This window comes from Pagrus major, chromosome 5 (genome assembly GCF_040436345.1).
Source record: "Pagrus major chromosome 5, Pma_NU_1.0".
Classification (NCBI taxonomy): Eukaryota; Metazoa; Chordata; class Actinopteri; order Spariformes; family Sparidae; genus Pagrus; species Pagrus major.
This window is the reverse complement of record NC_133219.1, coordinates 31517992-31536874: the sequence shown is the minus strand read 5'-3', so window position 1 is coordinate 31536874 and position 18883 is coordinate 31517992. Positions and strand designations below refer to the sequence as shown.

At 41.9% G+C, this 18883-nt stretch overlaps 1 protein-coding gene across 1 annotated transcript in view; it reads right to left on the bottom strand.

Annotated features, from left to right (window-relative positions):
• sh2b3 (SH2B adaptor protein 3) overlaps window positions 1-17771 on the bottom strand; it is a 50508-nt gene extending 32737 nt beyond the window's left edge. The window contains 2 exon segments of the mRNA XM_073466406.1: window positions 703-1920; window positions 17682-17771. Coding sequence (XP_073322507.1) covers window positions 703-1893 — 1191 coding nt within the window. The 5' untranslated portion in view covers window positions 1894-1920; window positions 17682-17771.
• Window positions 17772-18883: the final 1112 nt, after the last annotated feature.

The following is an 18883-nucleotide window of genomic DNA, read 5'->3' as shown; positions in this document are numbered from 1 at the left end:
CGGCTAGCTGTCCAAAGTTAAAAAAACGTATGTAACCAACACGTTTAACGTTCACTAATTGACACATATTTTAGTTTTAATTTGTGGTTTACGGGGGAGTTATGTGGTGATACCTTTTCTTGGCCAAATAGTCCCAGCATGAACATGATACCCAACAATAAATTGCTCTACTGAGATGAAATCTTCTCATCTCTCTTTTGGAGATAAAGCTATAAGCATATTTCCCATAATGTTGAATTATTCCTTTAGTTTTTGTTACTGTATCACAGAAACCAAATCCACGTTCTGTCACTATCAAGCTTAATGCTAAAATGCAATGCTAAAACCAATGAAGCATGCAGTATTTGCATAGCAAGTATGATTGAATGTGCAGACTGCTAATGCTACAACCCGGACTGTAAATGTTGTTACTCATTTGAGGATATCTACATGTATGCAACATATATTTTAGACATCACTGAACTGGGTGCACAACCTGGCGAGCTCTAACTTCCTCTCAATGTGCCGTCAATTCTTAATTAAAACATTTTGTTTGTAGATGCAATAAAGACTACATGAGCCTATGGAAGACAGTGGTGATATCATATATGAAGGTGGTCCTAATAAATGGTCACAATTACACCCACTATGTGTACATATGTCCAATAATTGCTTGGTTAATATAAAATATGTATAAATATAAGCATGAGCAAATATTTCTACCTTTGGAGGATCATAGAGCTCCAACTGGTACCTCTCCCCTCCTCCTCTTCCTCCTCCTTGAGCGTCCATAATCCTCCTGACCAGCAGGCGGCAGCGTTGCCAGGGGGGCAGAGTGTCTGAGATAGTGTCATCCACCAACAAGTACCTCAGTTGGTCCTCTTTACAGCAGCCGCTCACCTCTGACCGTCTCTGCCTCATGCTTCCGCTGCGGAACCAACGGAATCGATCTAGGAAGTGAGAGGCTAACCCGGTCATGAACATATGTGAGGAGGCCGGGGGCGTGGCTTCAGAGTTCAGACAAGAGGAAGAGTGGGAGGATGAGGAGGAGGATGACACTTCCTCATTCGTAGAGGAAATCCCACCCACTCTATCGCTATTATTTGGGGGATTGTTGTTGTTGGTGGGGTTTGGGTGGCTAGGAGACAGGTCCTGGGATGAGGGGGGGCTGGGGAGCGGCCGTTTCTTGAGTAGTCGTCTTACTGTCTGCCGGATCTGTCTGACAGAGAAATGTGTAATGTCGGCGTGGCCAGGGTTGGAGGCTGAGGAGCCCGAAGAGTACCGTTCGGATACCTGACGACGATCACTGCCAGAGACCTCCTCGTTGCTCCGGCTACGAATCAGCAGTGACCCACCGCCAATACTACGAGTCGACCCCCTGAGCACCACTGGGTTTCCTTGTAAAGGATTTCCCACAGCACATCGCAGCGGCTGCTCCTGTTCTCGACTCACCACCACCGGCTCCACTTTTGGTGACACCACAGTAAAACGAGCAGCTCCTCCGCTCGGCCGGCCCGCCTCCCGATAGTCCTGCACCTCAGACAAAGGTGTGATCCGCAATCGACCCATTACGGCCTGTGATGGAATGGGAGAGGCTGCCGGAGTGGTGGAGGAGGAACTACCGGGAACAGTAGAGCATGTGTTCTGGCTGAGTGGCGTGCCATCTTTGTCGACCTCGCAGCAGAAGTGTTGCTGGAAGAGGTCGGTGAACTGCTTGGAAAAGGTCTCTGGGGGGAGCACGTCATGCTGTGGCCGCTCTCTGGCAAAGCTCCGGTAGTGTTCGGCCAGCTGCTGGGCTGTGGTGATGGCGTGCAGCTCGCAGAATTCCCACCAGCCTCTCGGGGGCGCTGCCACGCCAGGGCCTCCTCCTGCTGTTGTGGTGGTGTTGGCTGGATGTATAGTGTTACCATTCATTGCAGTAACCAGACCGGCTGAGAATCACTGCTGTGAGACAAGGAAGGTTGAAAAAGAAGAAGAGAAATGGATGATTTGGGGAGTTGGGGTAAAGGGGTCGGTGTGGAGGCAAATGTGGAGGGATGGACAGTTATGAAAAGAGAGAAAAAGATGATTGAGGGACAAACAAAGGAGAGATATGGAAATGTAATCAGAGGCATGTCAAAATACTGATGAGTATTGTGCAAGAACTGGCGATCTAAAGAGGGAGCTGGCAAAACAGTTACAGCATTTCTTTGAACTACTTGAAAGTTTAAAACAGTTCAAACACTGAGGAAGGACAGCCAAAAGTCTGATTTTATCTTACTCAATCTTAAACAGTCCAAATTGGATTACATGGGACGGCAGAGGGATCTCTGGAAATCAACCACTCAGAGTATCTTAATAGATAAGGACGGCCTCAGTTCACTCAAAGGACAAAGGACCATTCGATTCATAGAAAAACAGTCAATTGAATCAAGGGCAAAGACACATTGTAGGTGTATATATTTCAGGAAAACTTTAGAAAATATTATCTTGATGATGAAAACGAGTGAGTGGAGTCAATAAAGATGACAAAAATCAGTTCCAGATTGCACCGATATGGATGACAGAGACTGCAGTATCTGATATGAATGAAAACAGCAATATATCGGACAGACACTGAATGAGGGCCTGACTGAGGAAGTACTGTTAGAAAATTTCTCAATCAACCACACTGCCTGCTCGGCCATCTGGGTGTCTACATGTGACCCTTTTCAAGTTTCTTCTGCTTCCCCCCCAACATGAAGTTTTCATCATGTCAAGGCTATTACTTGGACTGTGATTGCTTGACTCGACACACCAATTTCTCGCCTGATTTGTCTCCTATCGCTATACTAAAAAAGCAAGGAGTTTCATAATAAGCCTTACTATACTGCTTACAAATGGGTTTTGGGGGTAATTCAGAATTAGTCATTATTAGCCCTACCAAGCAGGTTATGTCAGAAAACACTTAACTGATTTCCATTAAACTTGTTTAACTAACTTTTGGTACGGATCCGGATAAAGGGACTAATCCAGCAATGTGTCCTCAATTTCTTTAACATTGTGAGATAGTGTTTGACATTTTTGTTAATTTCTCAGGGAATAATGCATGGATCTTGATGAATAAAAAAAAGAATTCAGCCGACTTAGGTGGCTAGTATGTATGAATTTGATTGAGATCCTAGATCTGGTTAAATTATGCTTAAATTATGGTTAAGCAGTTATAGGTGGTTTAAATTCAGAATGATACAGGGTTATCGAGTTTGATATTGGATTAGGCTTGACTGAATTAAAAGGGGCTGTTGGGCCTTGGTCGTATACTGTATGCTCTACTGAGTGCCATTCTAGTTTACTATGCGTTTTAAACCCCTTGGACACCAGGATGCTCTTCTATTTTGCTGGAGTGTTTGAGAGAATTTCCTTGTGGAACAATTTCCACCAACTTTCCTCATTTGTGTCAGCTCCACTTTGTCATCATCAGTCTGTGCAGAAAGGACTCAACAACATTAAACAGTCCAGTTCTTCTACAGTGCATATGCACTCACCTATCCACTATAATTGACAAAGTGCTACTTCTGCATATATAAAGAAAAATGAGAACGTGGTACAAGTATTAACCACATAGTTCAGCATAAAGAGGAAACAGGATACATTCCTTGGTATTCAAAGAGAGCCCTACCCTGTCCTTCATCTTTTCAAATATCCCTCTTGCCGTTCCCTGATGTGCATACAATGCTGACCCTGAGTAAGCTCAACCCATAGCTACAGTACAGACAGTCAGTAGGAGTACGGATGCATTTTCAAGAACCACAACAGGCCTCAGCTGATGTAAGAGTGAAGATTGTTGGTTTATGCACCCAGCCCATGGATGAGTTAATGTTGTATATTCAGCCACAGAGCTGTTAGATATTCACACTACTGTGATGTAGCAAAATAAGAACCTTTATATGTACTTAAATTACACTTCAACAAGAAGTTTTCAGGAGATAACATTGTCTTGATTATAAACTATGCCATGATAGGATTTTGCAGTTACATTTTTTTGCACAGGATAGACTATTTGAACAAAAGCAGTGAAAAAAGACAGTATCTCACCATTAACACTCACTGGCAGGAGAACATTAACGCCTGAATAAACTGAGGATGTGTAAAAGATCTAAACATGCATCATAATACAACTGCAGTTTATTTCCATACTGCTGTACCCATGCTTCTCATAAATGAGCTGTTGAATAACCTTACAGTAAGATCAGCTACAGCAGAATTAACAAGGGTTTATCAATCTCATTCAACAACATGTGCTTACAGTACATACCATCTTCCTCCAGTGCAGCAGAGAAGGGTCTATTCTAAATACAGGAAGTATGAGTGTGCGTATGTGTGTGTGTGCATTTGGGGGTGTGTGGGGGGAGCCATAGACTGTGGTCCAACAGATCACAGAAAACCACAAGAAATATAAGGAGGGGTTTGTGTGTGTGTGTGTGTGTGTGTGTGTGTGTGTGTGTGCGTGCGTGTGTGTGTGGGGGGGGCAAACATGGAGCAACATGTCTCGTTATCTCTCGGCTAACATCTCCCTCCCTGTCCTTAACGACGACATCTAGAGAAGAAAAGTTGTGAATTCTTGAGATCGTGACACGCATCAAAGCATGCTGTTTTTTTCATCAGTATCATCAAGTGTACCAGGGGGACACGTACGTCAATGAGGGAGCGAAAACTTGGCAATGTGAAATATTGCGTCACTCAAGTTCCTGGATGTGTCCTGTCACAACAACTAATTCCCTTCCTGTAGTTTTCAGAGCATGCTCAGTGCATGTTCCCTTGCGCCCCTCCAGCTGGCCCCCCCAGAAGCCTGTTTCTATCTGCCTGGCCAGCCCAGCGATGACTCAGCACTGACTGAACGCACACACATATACAGACACACACTTCCTCTTGCCGTATCTCTCTGGGGGCTTGGCCGTCTCTGTTCCCATGGTTTTTCCTTTCTTTTGATCCTCTGTGTCCACTGGAGTGAGGATCTCCAGATGTGTTTGGATTCATGCTTCCTTTACTTTCACCTTGACTGAGGGCCTAGCAGGGTCAAAATGTGAGGGTAAACAAAAAGACTAAGACACTTCTGTGTCTCCTCCAGGACCTCTGACCTCAGCTTGGTGCTCTGTTATCATATTATTGCTTTGCTAGACAGCATTCAGCGGGGGATGACAGAAAAAAATAGGCCAATTCAAAACACACTAAGTTGCAAATGGAAAACATTCCTGCACAATAGAGCCAAACTCCCTGCATTCCCTCCGTTCTGTCTTCCTCACCTTACTCATCACTCCCTCCCTCCTCCTCTTCCTCCTTTTTCTCAATGCCTGCATTCTTCACTGTGACACACACACACACGCACACACACGCACACACACACTGATTGCTTTCTTCGTCTCTCATGTGCTTTACAGAAATCTGGCACAGCTTTTCCTGCAGCATCAACGCTACAAGCAGCCTGAGCAACTAAGTGACTTATGTCGACAACAGTTGCAGGTTTGTTGGCAAGAAAAAACAAGTTTTGTAATATTTATGATATCTATATTTTTCAGCAACACTAACACAGTAGAATTCAAAACTGTAGATTAGCAAATATGGTATGATAACCGTCAATTTTCATACCACGGTATGCCTTAACTGTGCAACCCAACTTTGACTGAAACTACTACTAAGGCTGCAGCTCAGCCGCTGTTGTTTAAAATAGCAAACAGACAATAACATCTATGATACTCAGAAGTCATTTGCCTTTACTGGACAGATGCACGAGTCAAACAGGTGCAAGAAGAAAATAGTCACTACCAGGAAAGCAGCTTGTGACTGACTGACATTTAGAGAGTACTATCTCTTCATCTGCACCTCTGATATGAGGACTAACATGTGAATATAGAACAATTTGTGGATTATTTTGATAATTGATTTCATTTTTCAAGCAGAAATTCAAATCATCCTTTGCATCCAGCTTCTAAAATGTGAGGATTTACGGCTTTTTAACATGTACTCTCATTATAAATGGAGTATCTTTCTGTTGGAACAGACAAAACAAACCATTTAAAGATGGAATCTGTGATGGGAACATATTTTTCTAACGATTACTCTAGAAACTCAACAGCAGGCAATTAGATAATGAAAGTAATTGCCCAGATGTACTCCAACTGTGGATGTTAGGGAGGTCATCTCCTCTGCAACTCAATCACATAAGTTTAGACTTTGATCTGAATTGTTTAAAGAACCAATTTTAAGACTTAGGTGGGCTACAAAGAGAATATCAGCAGCAAATCGCTTCCCTTACCTCATATCCTTGTAGCTCCTGACACCAGAAGTGGAACTAAACTTCTAAACATTTCTTTACTGGGAGCAACCAGAAGCAGATTTTAATCAAGCAGGAAGGGAAACAGGATGCGTGAAAGACACACGTGAATTGATCTTGTCAGCATGAGTAACCTCATGACTTGTGTCAGCTCACTGAGTTGATTCTTAACACAACACAAGCTTGGGGGGGGGGGGGGGGGGGGTTGAGCGTGTGGTATGTCATTGCTGCTTAATGCCCAGACACTATGAGAGTGGTGACCAGTAAACCATATGTACGCAATTTTTTTAAAACTAGCATTAAAAAAAAACTCAGGGGCCAATAATGCCAACACAATCATGACCACTGCAACATTTCAAAAAAAGAGGGAGGGTGGTATTAATTTTTAAACAAAACCAAGAAAACAAAATCTACAAAGACTGACAAAGACTCGGGCTTACACAACACGTAGAGAATTATCAGTGCTGCTGGTGGAAGCCCTGTTGCAGGGAGGTCCTATTTATATCTCAAGAGCTTGGTATCAGCTCTCACACACCACTGTGTGCTCCCTGTTGTCCGCAGTAGGGAGCAGCTCTTGTTTGATGCAATGGACGGACACACACACACACACACACACACACACACACACACACAGAAGCACAAAGGAGGTCTCTGAGCTTTCAGGTATTCATAGCAGGCGGCAACTGCCATGGCTGCATATTAATGCTAGTGCAAAGGTGGCTTCAGATGCAGTACTACTAAATGGCCACTGCTTGTAAAGAAAGGCTAAGACTGGGTGGAAACAAAGTCCTTTTAGGCAAGTGTTGCCTCGCAGCAGCCATCTTGGCAACAACCCTAGGCTAGCAAGACCAGACCCCTATTTAAATGAATGGGGAGACAGACAGAACTTTTAATGGTCACTGGGACAAAAAAAAAATGAACGAATGGAATCATCAGTCAAATCTGATTAAAAAATGCTTTAAAAGGTTTGGTGACTTTGCTCCAAAATAAGGTTTAAAACACTTTTTCCCCACAGGTTATACTTACACTTACTTACAACAACTTTTTACAGGTCAATCCAGAGTGCCATGACACGACACTGTCAGCTCATCCCACCAAAACATTTCAACAAATGCGAGTTTAATGTCTAATCTTTGATTAAGCTCACCTCTCTTGGTAATCCTGTGCATTAGTTTGATATCTTCCTCTATGCCTATTAAAAGTCTGTCTGCAGTCGCACCAAATTAGTTGAAACAGTCTTGAATCTCAAATGTGCGCTCCCGTCAATGCCACAAATCGACACCTCTTGCAGTTCGGTTATGATAAAGCAGACGATTGGGTTTTGAGGGAAAGATGTGGGATAAAAACTAAGAACTGCCATCTCTGGCGCTGCATACTTCTCTATTCAAAACGCTTCTCTGGTGGAAAATCAATGGAGAACACCACCAACCTCTTCAGTAATGTACCAGATAATTTGGTTTTAATAGCTTAGCCTAATCAATGTCTTGTAAAGTGGATTCTTGTGATTTTAATAATTATATCTCCATTATGTCGAGGCTTAATGGGGGAATTGAGTGTGTACGGGTAAAATTATTGACACTGGTGGTGGAAGCTACTGCCATCGAGAGCAAAAATGTAATGTCAATCAACAGAAAATGAATTATAAACTATTTTGATCATCTATTAATCTAAATTAGTTAAAAGGCAAAACACCTGATGGTGCTTGCTTCTCAAATGTGAGATATAGCTGCTTCTACTTATATTACATTATAGTACACCCACTCAAGTTTTACGCTGTCAAACAAAAAAATAAAGAATGAAGAGGTCGTTTTATAGGTAAAATGATTCACCAAGAAAATCATTGTCATATTAATCAACATTGGAAATAATCACTGGTTGCAGCACTACTAATATCCTTCAGCTCCACCCTTGCATTGTTTGGATTTTAAGGCTACAACAACTGACAGCAAACAGTTCATCCAACCTCGAGTCTTCAAAGTGTCCCTTCAGAAAACTATACATTGACATCACAGACACTACCTGCATGGTTTTACAGTCCTTTTTCTTTTCACACGCACATAAAGACACAGATGGGTATATGAGCAACTCGCCTGAGAATGTGGACACCTCTATGCGCCGCTTGGTTGTTCATTACTACAGAAATAGGATGTGCTCCTAATCATCATAGTCATTATATAAAATGCAATTTACAGCAAGCCACATCCTTCTGACCTTTATATAGCACTGGCCTTATTACCGAGATCAGCCGGATCCAATCTATTGCTTACGACTCAATTAGTCTGCATGGCATCAAGGCTCTCTGAGACATCAAACACTCCCGTTTTTCCCGTAAAAACTAGAGTGGAAAAATAAATACGTTAGGAAAAAAAAGTGGCAACATGTGCTCCACAAGGTCTGGGATGAAAAACAGATTTTGTTACCACCTTTGAATTTTCATTCTCTGATTCACTGAATGAATCACAGAGCTAGGGATACATTTACAAACGAGGGAGAGTGTGTGAGTGTGGGAGTTAGGGGGTTATTAAAAAGAGAGGGAGGAGAGTCAAACAAGAAAAGGAAGAGGAGGGGACAGAGAAACAAGAGTCACAGGGATAGTCAGGATGAGAGGATAATGAGAAGGCAGGAAGTGAGAAAAACAGAGCAGAAGAAAGGCGAGAGGGGAGGTGACGGCGCCAGGTTTGTGGGTCCAGGTGGCAAAGCCAAAGGGGAACGGGGACCAAAAGATCTTTGCTCTGCTCTGCCTGGGCAGCAATCACAGCAACAGGAAGCCCTGCCCTGCCCTGGCAAGCAGTGTGCAGCACACACATGCAAAGACACTGTACACACAGACACACACACTAAAATGCACTCTTACGTCAGCAATGGAAAGAGTAATTGAATATCAAAGCACAAGAGCTGTTGCTTGAATGCATTTGTAATTAATTTGTGTTGAAAGCCGAGATTACACACATGGAAGAGACAGGTGGTGCTGAAGAATGACAATTAAAAAGGTGTTGGTCTGGGGTGTGCACACAACTCAATTCTTGCCAGATTAACTTGAGCAAACCTTCATTTTAGCATAATGACTGACTACAGGGGGAAGAATCTAGCCTTGCTCTGTCCAGAGTAGGGCTGCAACTGCTGTCTATAGAGACCATCCGACATTGGGCGTAAAAAAATCAGCTGATATACATTTTTTGCAATGACCCCCGACCCCCCCAATGTTGTCATCAAGCACTTGTGACAAAGACATGTAATTGCAGCAGTATACTTTACAAAATGTTTTGTCTAAAATGACATCAGTGCACTGAAACAGTAAACTTAAAGTAAGAAGTGTTCATAGTGACAGTCCAAAATCCAAAGAAAATCAATTTTCTATTGCATAAGATGAAGAAAAGTAGCAGATTCTCATGTTTGAGAAGCTGGAACAACATCATTTTTGCTTGACTCTAAATAACTAGCCTAATCAGTTATCAAAAAAGCAGTTGTCAAATAGTAATATTGTTCAGCCTTAGTCCGAAGGTAACAAAATCCGCCTCCCAGCCCCTCCATAGCTCACTAATGAACACATTATGTTATGTTAGTTTAATCTGTAAAAAAAACCAAAACAAACAAACAGTAAAAGTGACAATTCACCGTTTTATGGAGGGTTATGTGCTAAGCTATTTCTTGACCCGGATCAGTTGCCAGGCAACCAATGGACACTCCAGGAAGTTACTGGTCCCAGCCACAAAGCAGTCAGCACGTCGCCTGATATTCAGGGAAATTGCAAGGTCAAAGTTCAAACTGAATTCAAACTGTACTTTATGGCACTACCTTGGGCGTTGCATGCAGCTTGGATTTTATATGTTGCACCTGAATTTAATGAGGTTAAACATATTTGCTTTCTCTGCAGTAAAACAATTACAATTAAAAAACAATTTCACAGCTGATCATTTGCCTTAATTTGCAGGATGTCTTGCCTCTCAAAACTGTTTGAGTCAAATACTTAATAAACATTTACTGCATGTAAAACGAACCACTTAATTGCAGTAATTATACAGAAAAAAATAAAACCAGTCACTGTAGAGGTCACAATTATTTATCCCAATTATTAGTCCACCTTTCATAAGAAAATAATTTCACAGCACTGGCTCTTATTTACACTTTATTTACACTAATAAAAGTAGAGCATTAAAAACCTGCTTGAATCAAGCTTAACTAACAGTGGAAGCCGCAATCACTATTGTGGTGTTTATCAATACATTTATACAGCTCTATTCCATCCTTGCTTTACATGGACACAACGTTTTAGCAAAATCCAAGCAGGACATCCATGACTACAAACCCACAAGCAACTATTATGCAGGTCTGTTATCAGGAGAGAAAAGACTAGGAATTCCCACCAACACAGTTACCATTCAGTATTGTTATGACAGACCAAACAGCCTGTTCCACTGTTAGCCTGTGTTGGCAGTTAACACAAACTGACACGGTGTTTTTCATCCCCTTCACTTCACGTTTTATACTTGAGTGCAACAAGCTGCTGTGCATCAAGCAAAAAACTAGCAAAACCAGACAACAGCAACATGCAGCTACAAGTTCCAATTGATCAGCTGCGTAAAATGAGAGGTCGACATGAAAAACATCTGCAGTTGCAGGGATGGGGACTGGCTGAGTCTCAGTGTTCCTGTTTGTGTGAAGTGAGATGTGAAAGAGCTTTGATAATGAGCAGAGCAGAAAGCGAGACGCACACCGCTTACATAATTGAAGAACATATTGTAAACGAGGAAGTAGCCCTGAAACATGAGATAACCTCGGCCCTAACTTCTTGCAGCCTGAGGAAAGCATCAGCTGATTCAGGGTGAAACTAGAGAGTGGGAGCCTGCAGTTTCAGACATCTCTTAGATTTTACAAATATAAACCTTTAGTAAGGAATACAATGTTTGTTCTCCAGATGTAAAAGCCAAAACACTTGCAAATGTTTCATGAGAAGAATCAGCAAAAAATATTTTTTGTGTAACACCATATGAAAGGAAATAACACTGATACACCACACTATATAAACAAAACTATGGGGAAAGAACATCCTGTAAAACTGCAACAATCTTCTGATAAAAGAAAACAAGAGGCAGCAGTAGTAACAGCTGTGAACTAGTGACGACTTATCTTTTGTGTTGCATGTGCCATCTGTTGTTCTGATGTGTAGGCATAATACTACAGGGTACATAGGCTTTCTGTTTTGGCGAGGAGCATTCTCATTCCCACAACAATGCAGGCTCCAACGCAACACAATGCGGCTATTCTTAAGACTCACAGAAATAAAGCCCGGCCGCTTTCTGGCCATTTCCTGTGGTCTGGGAACGGAGAGAGGGAGGCAGGTTGGGAAAAGAGCGCAAGAAAAAAAAGGGGGGGGCTGGATATATGACAAGAAGGAAATGGCAATGCACTAGCAAGGATTAAAACTAGGAAACCAAATGTATGCTGGAGGAACAACACCACTTTCCCCATTAAAACAGCAACGGAACACAAATCTGGGGTTTACCTTGAAAGAAAACTGTATATATGAGTATGTGTCCAGTGATTCCCAAGTAAAATACTCACTAACAAGCATCTTTCCAGCTGTCCGGCATCCTACCAATGACTAATACAAAACGTCTCTGTACAGTCCGTGGTCTATCATTATCCTGCAAAGACAGACCCTGGCATGTCAGGGAAATACTAAAATATAGGGCTCCCAGAGACATAATGACAGGCAAAAAATGAAAAGAGAAGTTAAGTTTTGGCTCTGGATGTGATGTGTGAGGAGGGGAGACTAAAGGAATGAGGTCAGTAGTGACTGTCAGGCTTTACAAAAAGCATTTTTTCTTCCTGTGTTTTGACCATTCAGAAGTTACAACTGTCAAAATTAAGCGCGATTTAATCTATATGGTTGAACATTTGCCAAAAATAGCAATTAGCAAGAGCAATTTGAAACTATCAAACACATTCTTCAATAACTAAATTGTATTGAAAATGCTTTTGAAATGTGCGGTACTTTACGCCATGCACTGTGTGCATTATCCTACAAAACAAAACAAGAACTCACTTAATAAAAGTTGACAAACAACACTGATTGAATACAATATTCAACGTTACAAAAAAGTCCTTCGGAAACATGCCAGATTATTACAAAGGCATTTTCATGAGGTGAATGCCATAGCACAGAAAGACGCAATATGCCACAGGAAGGGTAGAAATGTTAAATCATATAAGTTAAATCAGTGAATCTATTAGCATTACTTTTACTGTGATATGATACTACACAAACCTTCATCTGAACTTTTTTTGAAAAGAACACTATGTGGCTGGCCGTATATGCATTGTCATGCAGATTGTTAAATGTACTGTGCAGACTGTTAAAATAAAGAAAAACTAAATACGTGCACAGAAAGTTGTTCCTGCACACGTACACTCCAAGCCCTGGCAAAATAAATACTGACTGACTGCGCATATTACAGAACATTAAATACGCATACACTGAATAACTAAACAGTTTAAGTACGTTTCTCAGCTACAAAGCCACCAAGAGCAGACCTCAACTTATTACTGGAACCCTTAAACACAGGTTTAGTTTCTGAAAAGCTGAAAACAGCAATCCATCATTCACAACATGGTGGAGTCAAATCAGTACATTTCAGCCAATTCAGGCTTTCAAGACTCAAATGTTGACGTCTGTCTGAAATCCGCAAGCACTTCATGAATGAGTCATCCCTACTTGTGATGTGTTTCAGACTCATTTTGAAAACGCCTGATAGTATTTAAGATGTGAGATATTAAGTTTGTGTGTAACTGTGTGTGGGGTTGTTGCTGGGAGAAAGGTTAATTGAATCCTTCCGTCACCGTGATCAGCTGTGAATCATCTACAGGCATCCGACTTCCTGGAAGGCTAATTCAGGAGTTATAAACTTTTCCACACATGATGAGCCAAGTGAGTTTCAGTGTTTGCACTTACAAAATAGCACTTTATAAAACAGGAACATCACCCAAGCATCCTGTTTTGGGCTGCAGAGACAGAAACACTCTACTGCTTGTGTTAGGAATAAACTCCTGTGACATGATGAAAATTGCGTGAGAATGTGTTCCTACTTTCACTTCAACTTAAACACGACTAAATGCTAAATTCACTGACTAATCCATCAATACACTAATCATCCATCAGAGTTTCAGGGTCACGGGGGGCTGGCGAGAGGCGGGGTACACCCTGGATAAGTCGCCAGTTCATCACAGGGCAGACGTATAGGGACAAACAACCATTCACACTCACATTCAGACCTACGGACAATTTTGAGTAACGGACAATTTTGAGTAACCGATTAACCTAACTTTTTACATGTCTTTGGATTGTGGGAGGAAGCCGAAGTACCTGGAGAAAACCCACGCAGACACGGGGAGAACATGCAAACTCCGCACGGAAAGGCCCTGCCCCAGCCAGGTCTCGAACAGCGCTAACCACTGCGCTGCCATGCTGCCCCACACGAATCATTGCAACTCTATAAGTATGCACTCATGAAACCTGGAGACTGACTAAAAAGCAAACGTTTCTTTTGTAAAGCTGGAAAAAAAAAAACATCTCTTGAAGAGATGTTTTTTCATCCACTGTGTACTAACACACACACAGACACACAAATCCATTAATGTATTGCAACTGCAGACGCATTTTATACACCATCCTCATACTGCTGCAGCTAAATCGGGCCTATAATCAACATTCTTCTAACATCAAGAACAGGGGCGCATTGGGGTAAACACACGCAAATACACACAGACTCTCTAATTATTGCTGCTTTGGAAAAAGAAAAAAAAAAAAACACAGGCACGCAAGTCTCCCCCCCCCCCACGCTTGCACAAATGCATGCACACACACGCAAGAACTTAACCCTACTCTATGCTTTGTATGCGTGTTTGTCGTGAGAAAATACAGTTAAGTCTGAGATTTTTAGGCTTAGCTGTTTGTGTGGCCGAGAGCTGTGTGAAGCTGCCAGAAAACGTGTTATATTGCAGAAGGTCCCTACTGACACAAGAAAAGAAAAGCTTTCTTTTTCTCCCATTTTCTGCCTTAATTTGTTCTTCCGCCTTTCTCCATCTTTGCTCTTTTGCAAATTCCTACTCCTGTCTGTCTGCAAATTAATCTCCCACGGTTCCTCCTTCTCTTTCCTGTCTTTCTTAGAACCCCTGAGGGAAGCAGAAGAACTGGCGTCTGATAACATCTTAGTTAAAGACATGGAACCATGACAATGTCTGATCCATGGCTGATATCCGAGGCCGCAGCATCCACCAGTTCTTTCACTTCCCTCGCGTCTGCAACAACACCTATATGCATACGTTTACACCGATTATGCACAATGTATCAAAGATATTGCAGAAATTAGTAATCTAAGTCAGTCTTTTCTTTCAAGGAAAGACGTCTCTAGATAGTTACCAAGACAATATTGTGTTGTGGGGCATGAAATCCCCAACCAAGTAATCATGTCATGTTGGAGAAAATCCTATTATAATCACGCTGAACAAGTGTCATCCCCCTCTCGAGGGAAAGTCCAAGATTTTCCACTGCTGAAAACTGTAAGGGAGATTATTACAATTTATGATATTCAGACGGTCATCAGACCCGGAAACTGTAAATAATTTTTGTCAATAATGTGTGGTTGTAGTTATTAAATGTTTAGGTTTTACTGTATTCGTGTTAGGCTATGGGACCACCTACCACATGGAGTAAAAGAGAAGTGAAGACAGCACCGTGTTCAGAAAACAAGATATACAGACTGTACAGGCCAATTAGGGATCTGGAACGCACTGAACCTTGAAATTAAGAGTCAACCTTTAGCCTGGGGTTGACAGAGTTAAACCTGTCTGCGATGGAAAATATTATGTACAGTCTAGCTGGCGTTACTTCCCCACCCTAGAGGCATGTTTTTTTTGTCTTTTGTGCTTCAATGACTCAAGGTGTTACAGCTGTCACATCTACATGACTGAATGAACAAAGAATGCCAACATCAGCCTTTTGCTGGGATTACCACAGAAGGTAAACATGTACGCTACAAATGTGCTTTCATAGGGTAGGTGTAGGTAGGGTAGGTGATATGACGACAAATATGATCAAATGCGATGAGACTATATAAAATTTGTCAATCATTGGAGGTTCTGCCACAATGTTTATACTGCGGCAGCTATCACTTTAAAATCTCTCAGTATTAAAGTGAGTCAAGTAATCGATCAACAGAAGATTAATCAACAACTGTTTTCACTAATAGTAGAGGTACATACATCAAGGTCATTCAAGTTGCTTCAAAGTCCAAAAATCTATCCCAAGCTCAAATTGAACAGCACAACTATGTGTGTATGCCAGCCCAACAACTGATAGTTGTGGCTCTGATATTGACCGCCTGTGTACCCAAACCAGAGCTCATCTGTTAGCCATGTTATTCAGTCAGCTAACATTGGATGTATTATGCGTTAGCCGGTTAGCTCATAAATTGACAATGTTCTCTCTCTGAGTTCAACTGAGGCCTGTTGTATTATTGTGATGGAAATGGCCTGGCAGATGGAGGAAGCCCTCACAAGTATATTTTTGACCTTTGGGAGCCTCTGTATGGATATTGTTATATAAATGCAAGGCAGTGGTGGAAGAGGTACTCCCTTACTTAAGAAAAAGTAGTAATATGACAGTGTAGGAGTACAAGTAAAGGTCCTGCATTCAAAGTTTACTTGAGTGAAAGTACAGACGCTTTACCAGAAAAATGCACTTTAAAGGGCCCATATTATGCTCATTTTGAGGTTCATATTTTTATTTTGGATGTATCTCAGAAAATGTTTACATGCCTTAATCTTCAAAAAACACATTATTTTTCTCATAGTGTGTCCATTGCTAAAGCACAATATTCTCCCTGTCTTAACGCCTGTCTCTTTAAGGTCCCCCTCGCAAAAAGCCCAGCCTGCTCTGATTGGTCAGCTCTGGTGCTGGGGGTGTGGCTAAGGGTGGTGACTGTCAGCGCCCTTGAACGGAGAGAGTCGCATCATCTTCATCTAACCCTAACCCTATCTGTTAAGTCACTATCTATCGCCGAATGAGGTAACACAATGATGACTGAGCCTATGGCCCACTGATGAAAGCCCTTGCTATAATACCAAAGATGTATACTGGGTATCGGTGGCGTCTTTCCAGGAAAATATCACAAGTGGCGCAGTTAGTGACGTGTTAACCCAGCAGTGGTTGGTCGACCAGAGAGAGTAGGTGGTTCCCACGTGACATAACGGTGTTGTTTGTCCTGGTCTCCGCTAGCGTTGGGAGTAAACGGTTAACGTTACTGTTAACGGTCATGGCCAAACAAACAAAGACTGATAAGAGCAAACGATGAAACTTTTTTTTTTAAAAAGGTGCAAATCCAAATCGAAAGAACAAACTAATATAATTATTATTATATAATATAATTACATGTAGGTATACATCACATACTCTGATCATCATTATTGATGTATTGACATATGAGCAGCATTTCAACTGGCTGAGGTGAGGTGCAATAAATGTACTAGAGTAGAAGTACGAAGTTGCATAAAGTGAAAATACCTAATTAATTCAATAAATGTATTTAGTGAGACTCCACCACCGTATAAGGAGTTTAAAGAATTCATTCATTACAATTGGGATGCACCACCGCCACAAATACACACCTGTTGCCTCAGAGCCTCAGAGCAGATAGTGAGGTTAACTTTGAAGGAATGCACACACACACACACACACACACACACACACACACACACACACATTACTGTTTTGATTTGCTGCCACAACACAACAACTGGATTGTGAACCCAAGTGTCTGCTCCCCACGTCTCCATGCACCCGGTCACGAGGGGGGACCACCCCCACCTACAAACGCCCCTCTTGACGTGCTGACAGGTGACCGTCTTCATGTCTGACACCATGTTTGGCCTTTTTTGGTCGCGACAGCTTTCACACTGCGACATCACCATGGCGACCACCACTGGTAGATTTGCGCCAAATAGCTACCGTCACAGAAATAAACACACACGCGCGCGCACACACACACCTGGGCTGCTGCTGCTGCTGCTTACAAAAAAAAAAGCACGTGTTGTGTGCAACTTTTGTTGATGTGACGCCAATCAGCTCCATTTTTAATAGACAACTTTACTTTTTGACTTACAAAAAAGAAAGTCTTCGCCATCATCACCGGCTACAGAGCCCTTTAAATCCACACTAACACTTTTTTTTTTCGACGATCGTAAGTGAAGAAAAAGTGGAGGATGTGTCCACATTACTGCTGCGGGTCGTCTTTTTTTTTTTTTTAAGTTAATCCCCCCTCCCTCCACCACCTCCATGTGCTGAAGTTTGGACTGTTATTAAGTGAAAAAGCACTTTAAGACAAGAGTGATAAAAAGGAGCTCACAACATACTCACGTTCTCCGTTATCTCGGATGGGCACCCACAGCACGACGACTAACCAACAAGTTGGACTTCGCATAACGGAAATGTGTCGAGAAGCATCTAAAGTGAGTCAAAACGACGTCGGCGAGGAGCAACAGAAAGTGGACACCGGAGGAGAAGCTGCGTGCTGGAAAGCCCGTCTCCTTCTCTCTCATTGTGAGCGTACGCCACGGTTTCCTCCGCAGAGAGAAGAAGAAAAGGAGAAAAAAAAAAAAAAAAAAAAAAACGAGGAAAAGAAAAAGTTTCAGCCACGAACTTCACGCGGAAAAAAAAAAGTGGCAACTCCTCATTTCCGCTGTCAAAAAAATGTGCCGCGGTCGGTCCGGCTGCGTCAAGTCAGAGGAGGACTTACAAAATGGCTTCCGACGGTGTTTTTCAAAATAAGACAGCAAGAGACGCCAGTGCCGGATCAACCCACCAGGGGGCCCCCCTGTGCACGAGCAACTGACGCTGGGGGATGATGTGTTTACATGGTCTGTGAAAAATACTGTAGTCAAAGTTTTACTTCAAGGTATTAAAGCAAAATGTACTTAAAGCATAAAAGTAAGTAAAAGCACTAAAAGCCCCCCCCGAAAAGGATAAGCGGTTACAGACAATTATATTTGTCATGTACACAAATTCACAAATATAATTACAGATTATATTTGTGTGTACCGCCGTGCTGCCTGATAATAGAACAGAATGCCTTTATTGTCATTGCACAAGAGTACAATGAAATTTCAGTGCAACTCCTCAGTGGTCATACAAATAAAACACCAGTACACAGCAAAATTGACAGACGACTCAAGCACACAAAGTATAAAATCAAGTAAGTAGGTAAAAAGTCCTTAATGTGTCTGAGAATTAAATCATCCTGGTTTTACCATTTCTGTAGTGGAGCCTCTAAGTCTTTAAGCAAAAGAGTGTACAACCAGAGTGACAATAAACATCTTGAATCTTTAATCTACTTGCTATGAAGAGCTCTGTTAGTGATACAATCTGATGCAACTTGCTGCAGTAGAGCTAGTTTTACCCTATTCATAGGCTATACTGTTGAGTTGTTCAATTTACTGCATAACAGTGGCTTTAATTTATCATAATCTTTTCTAGCAATATTATGCAACTCATTTTTTGATCATTCCCTGTGGCGTCAGTGGTCCAATGATGGCAATTTTGCCTTCTTGGAAGTTGTGAAA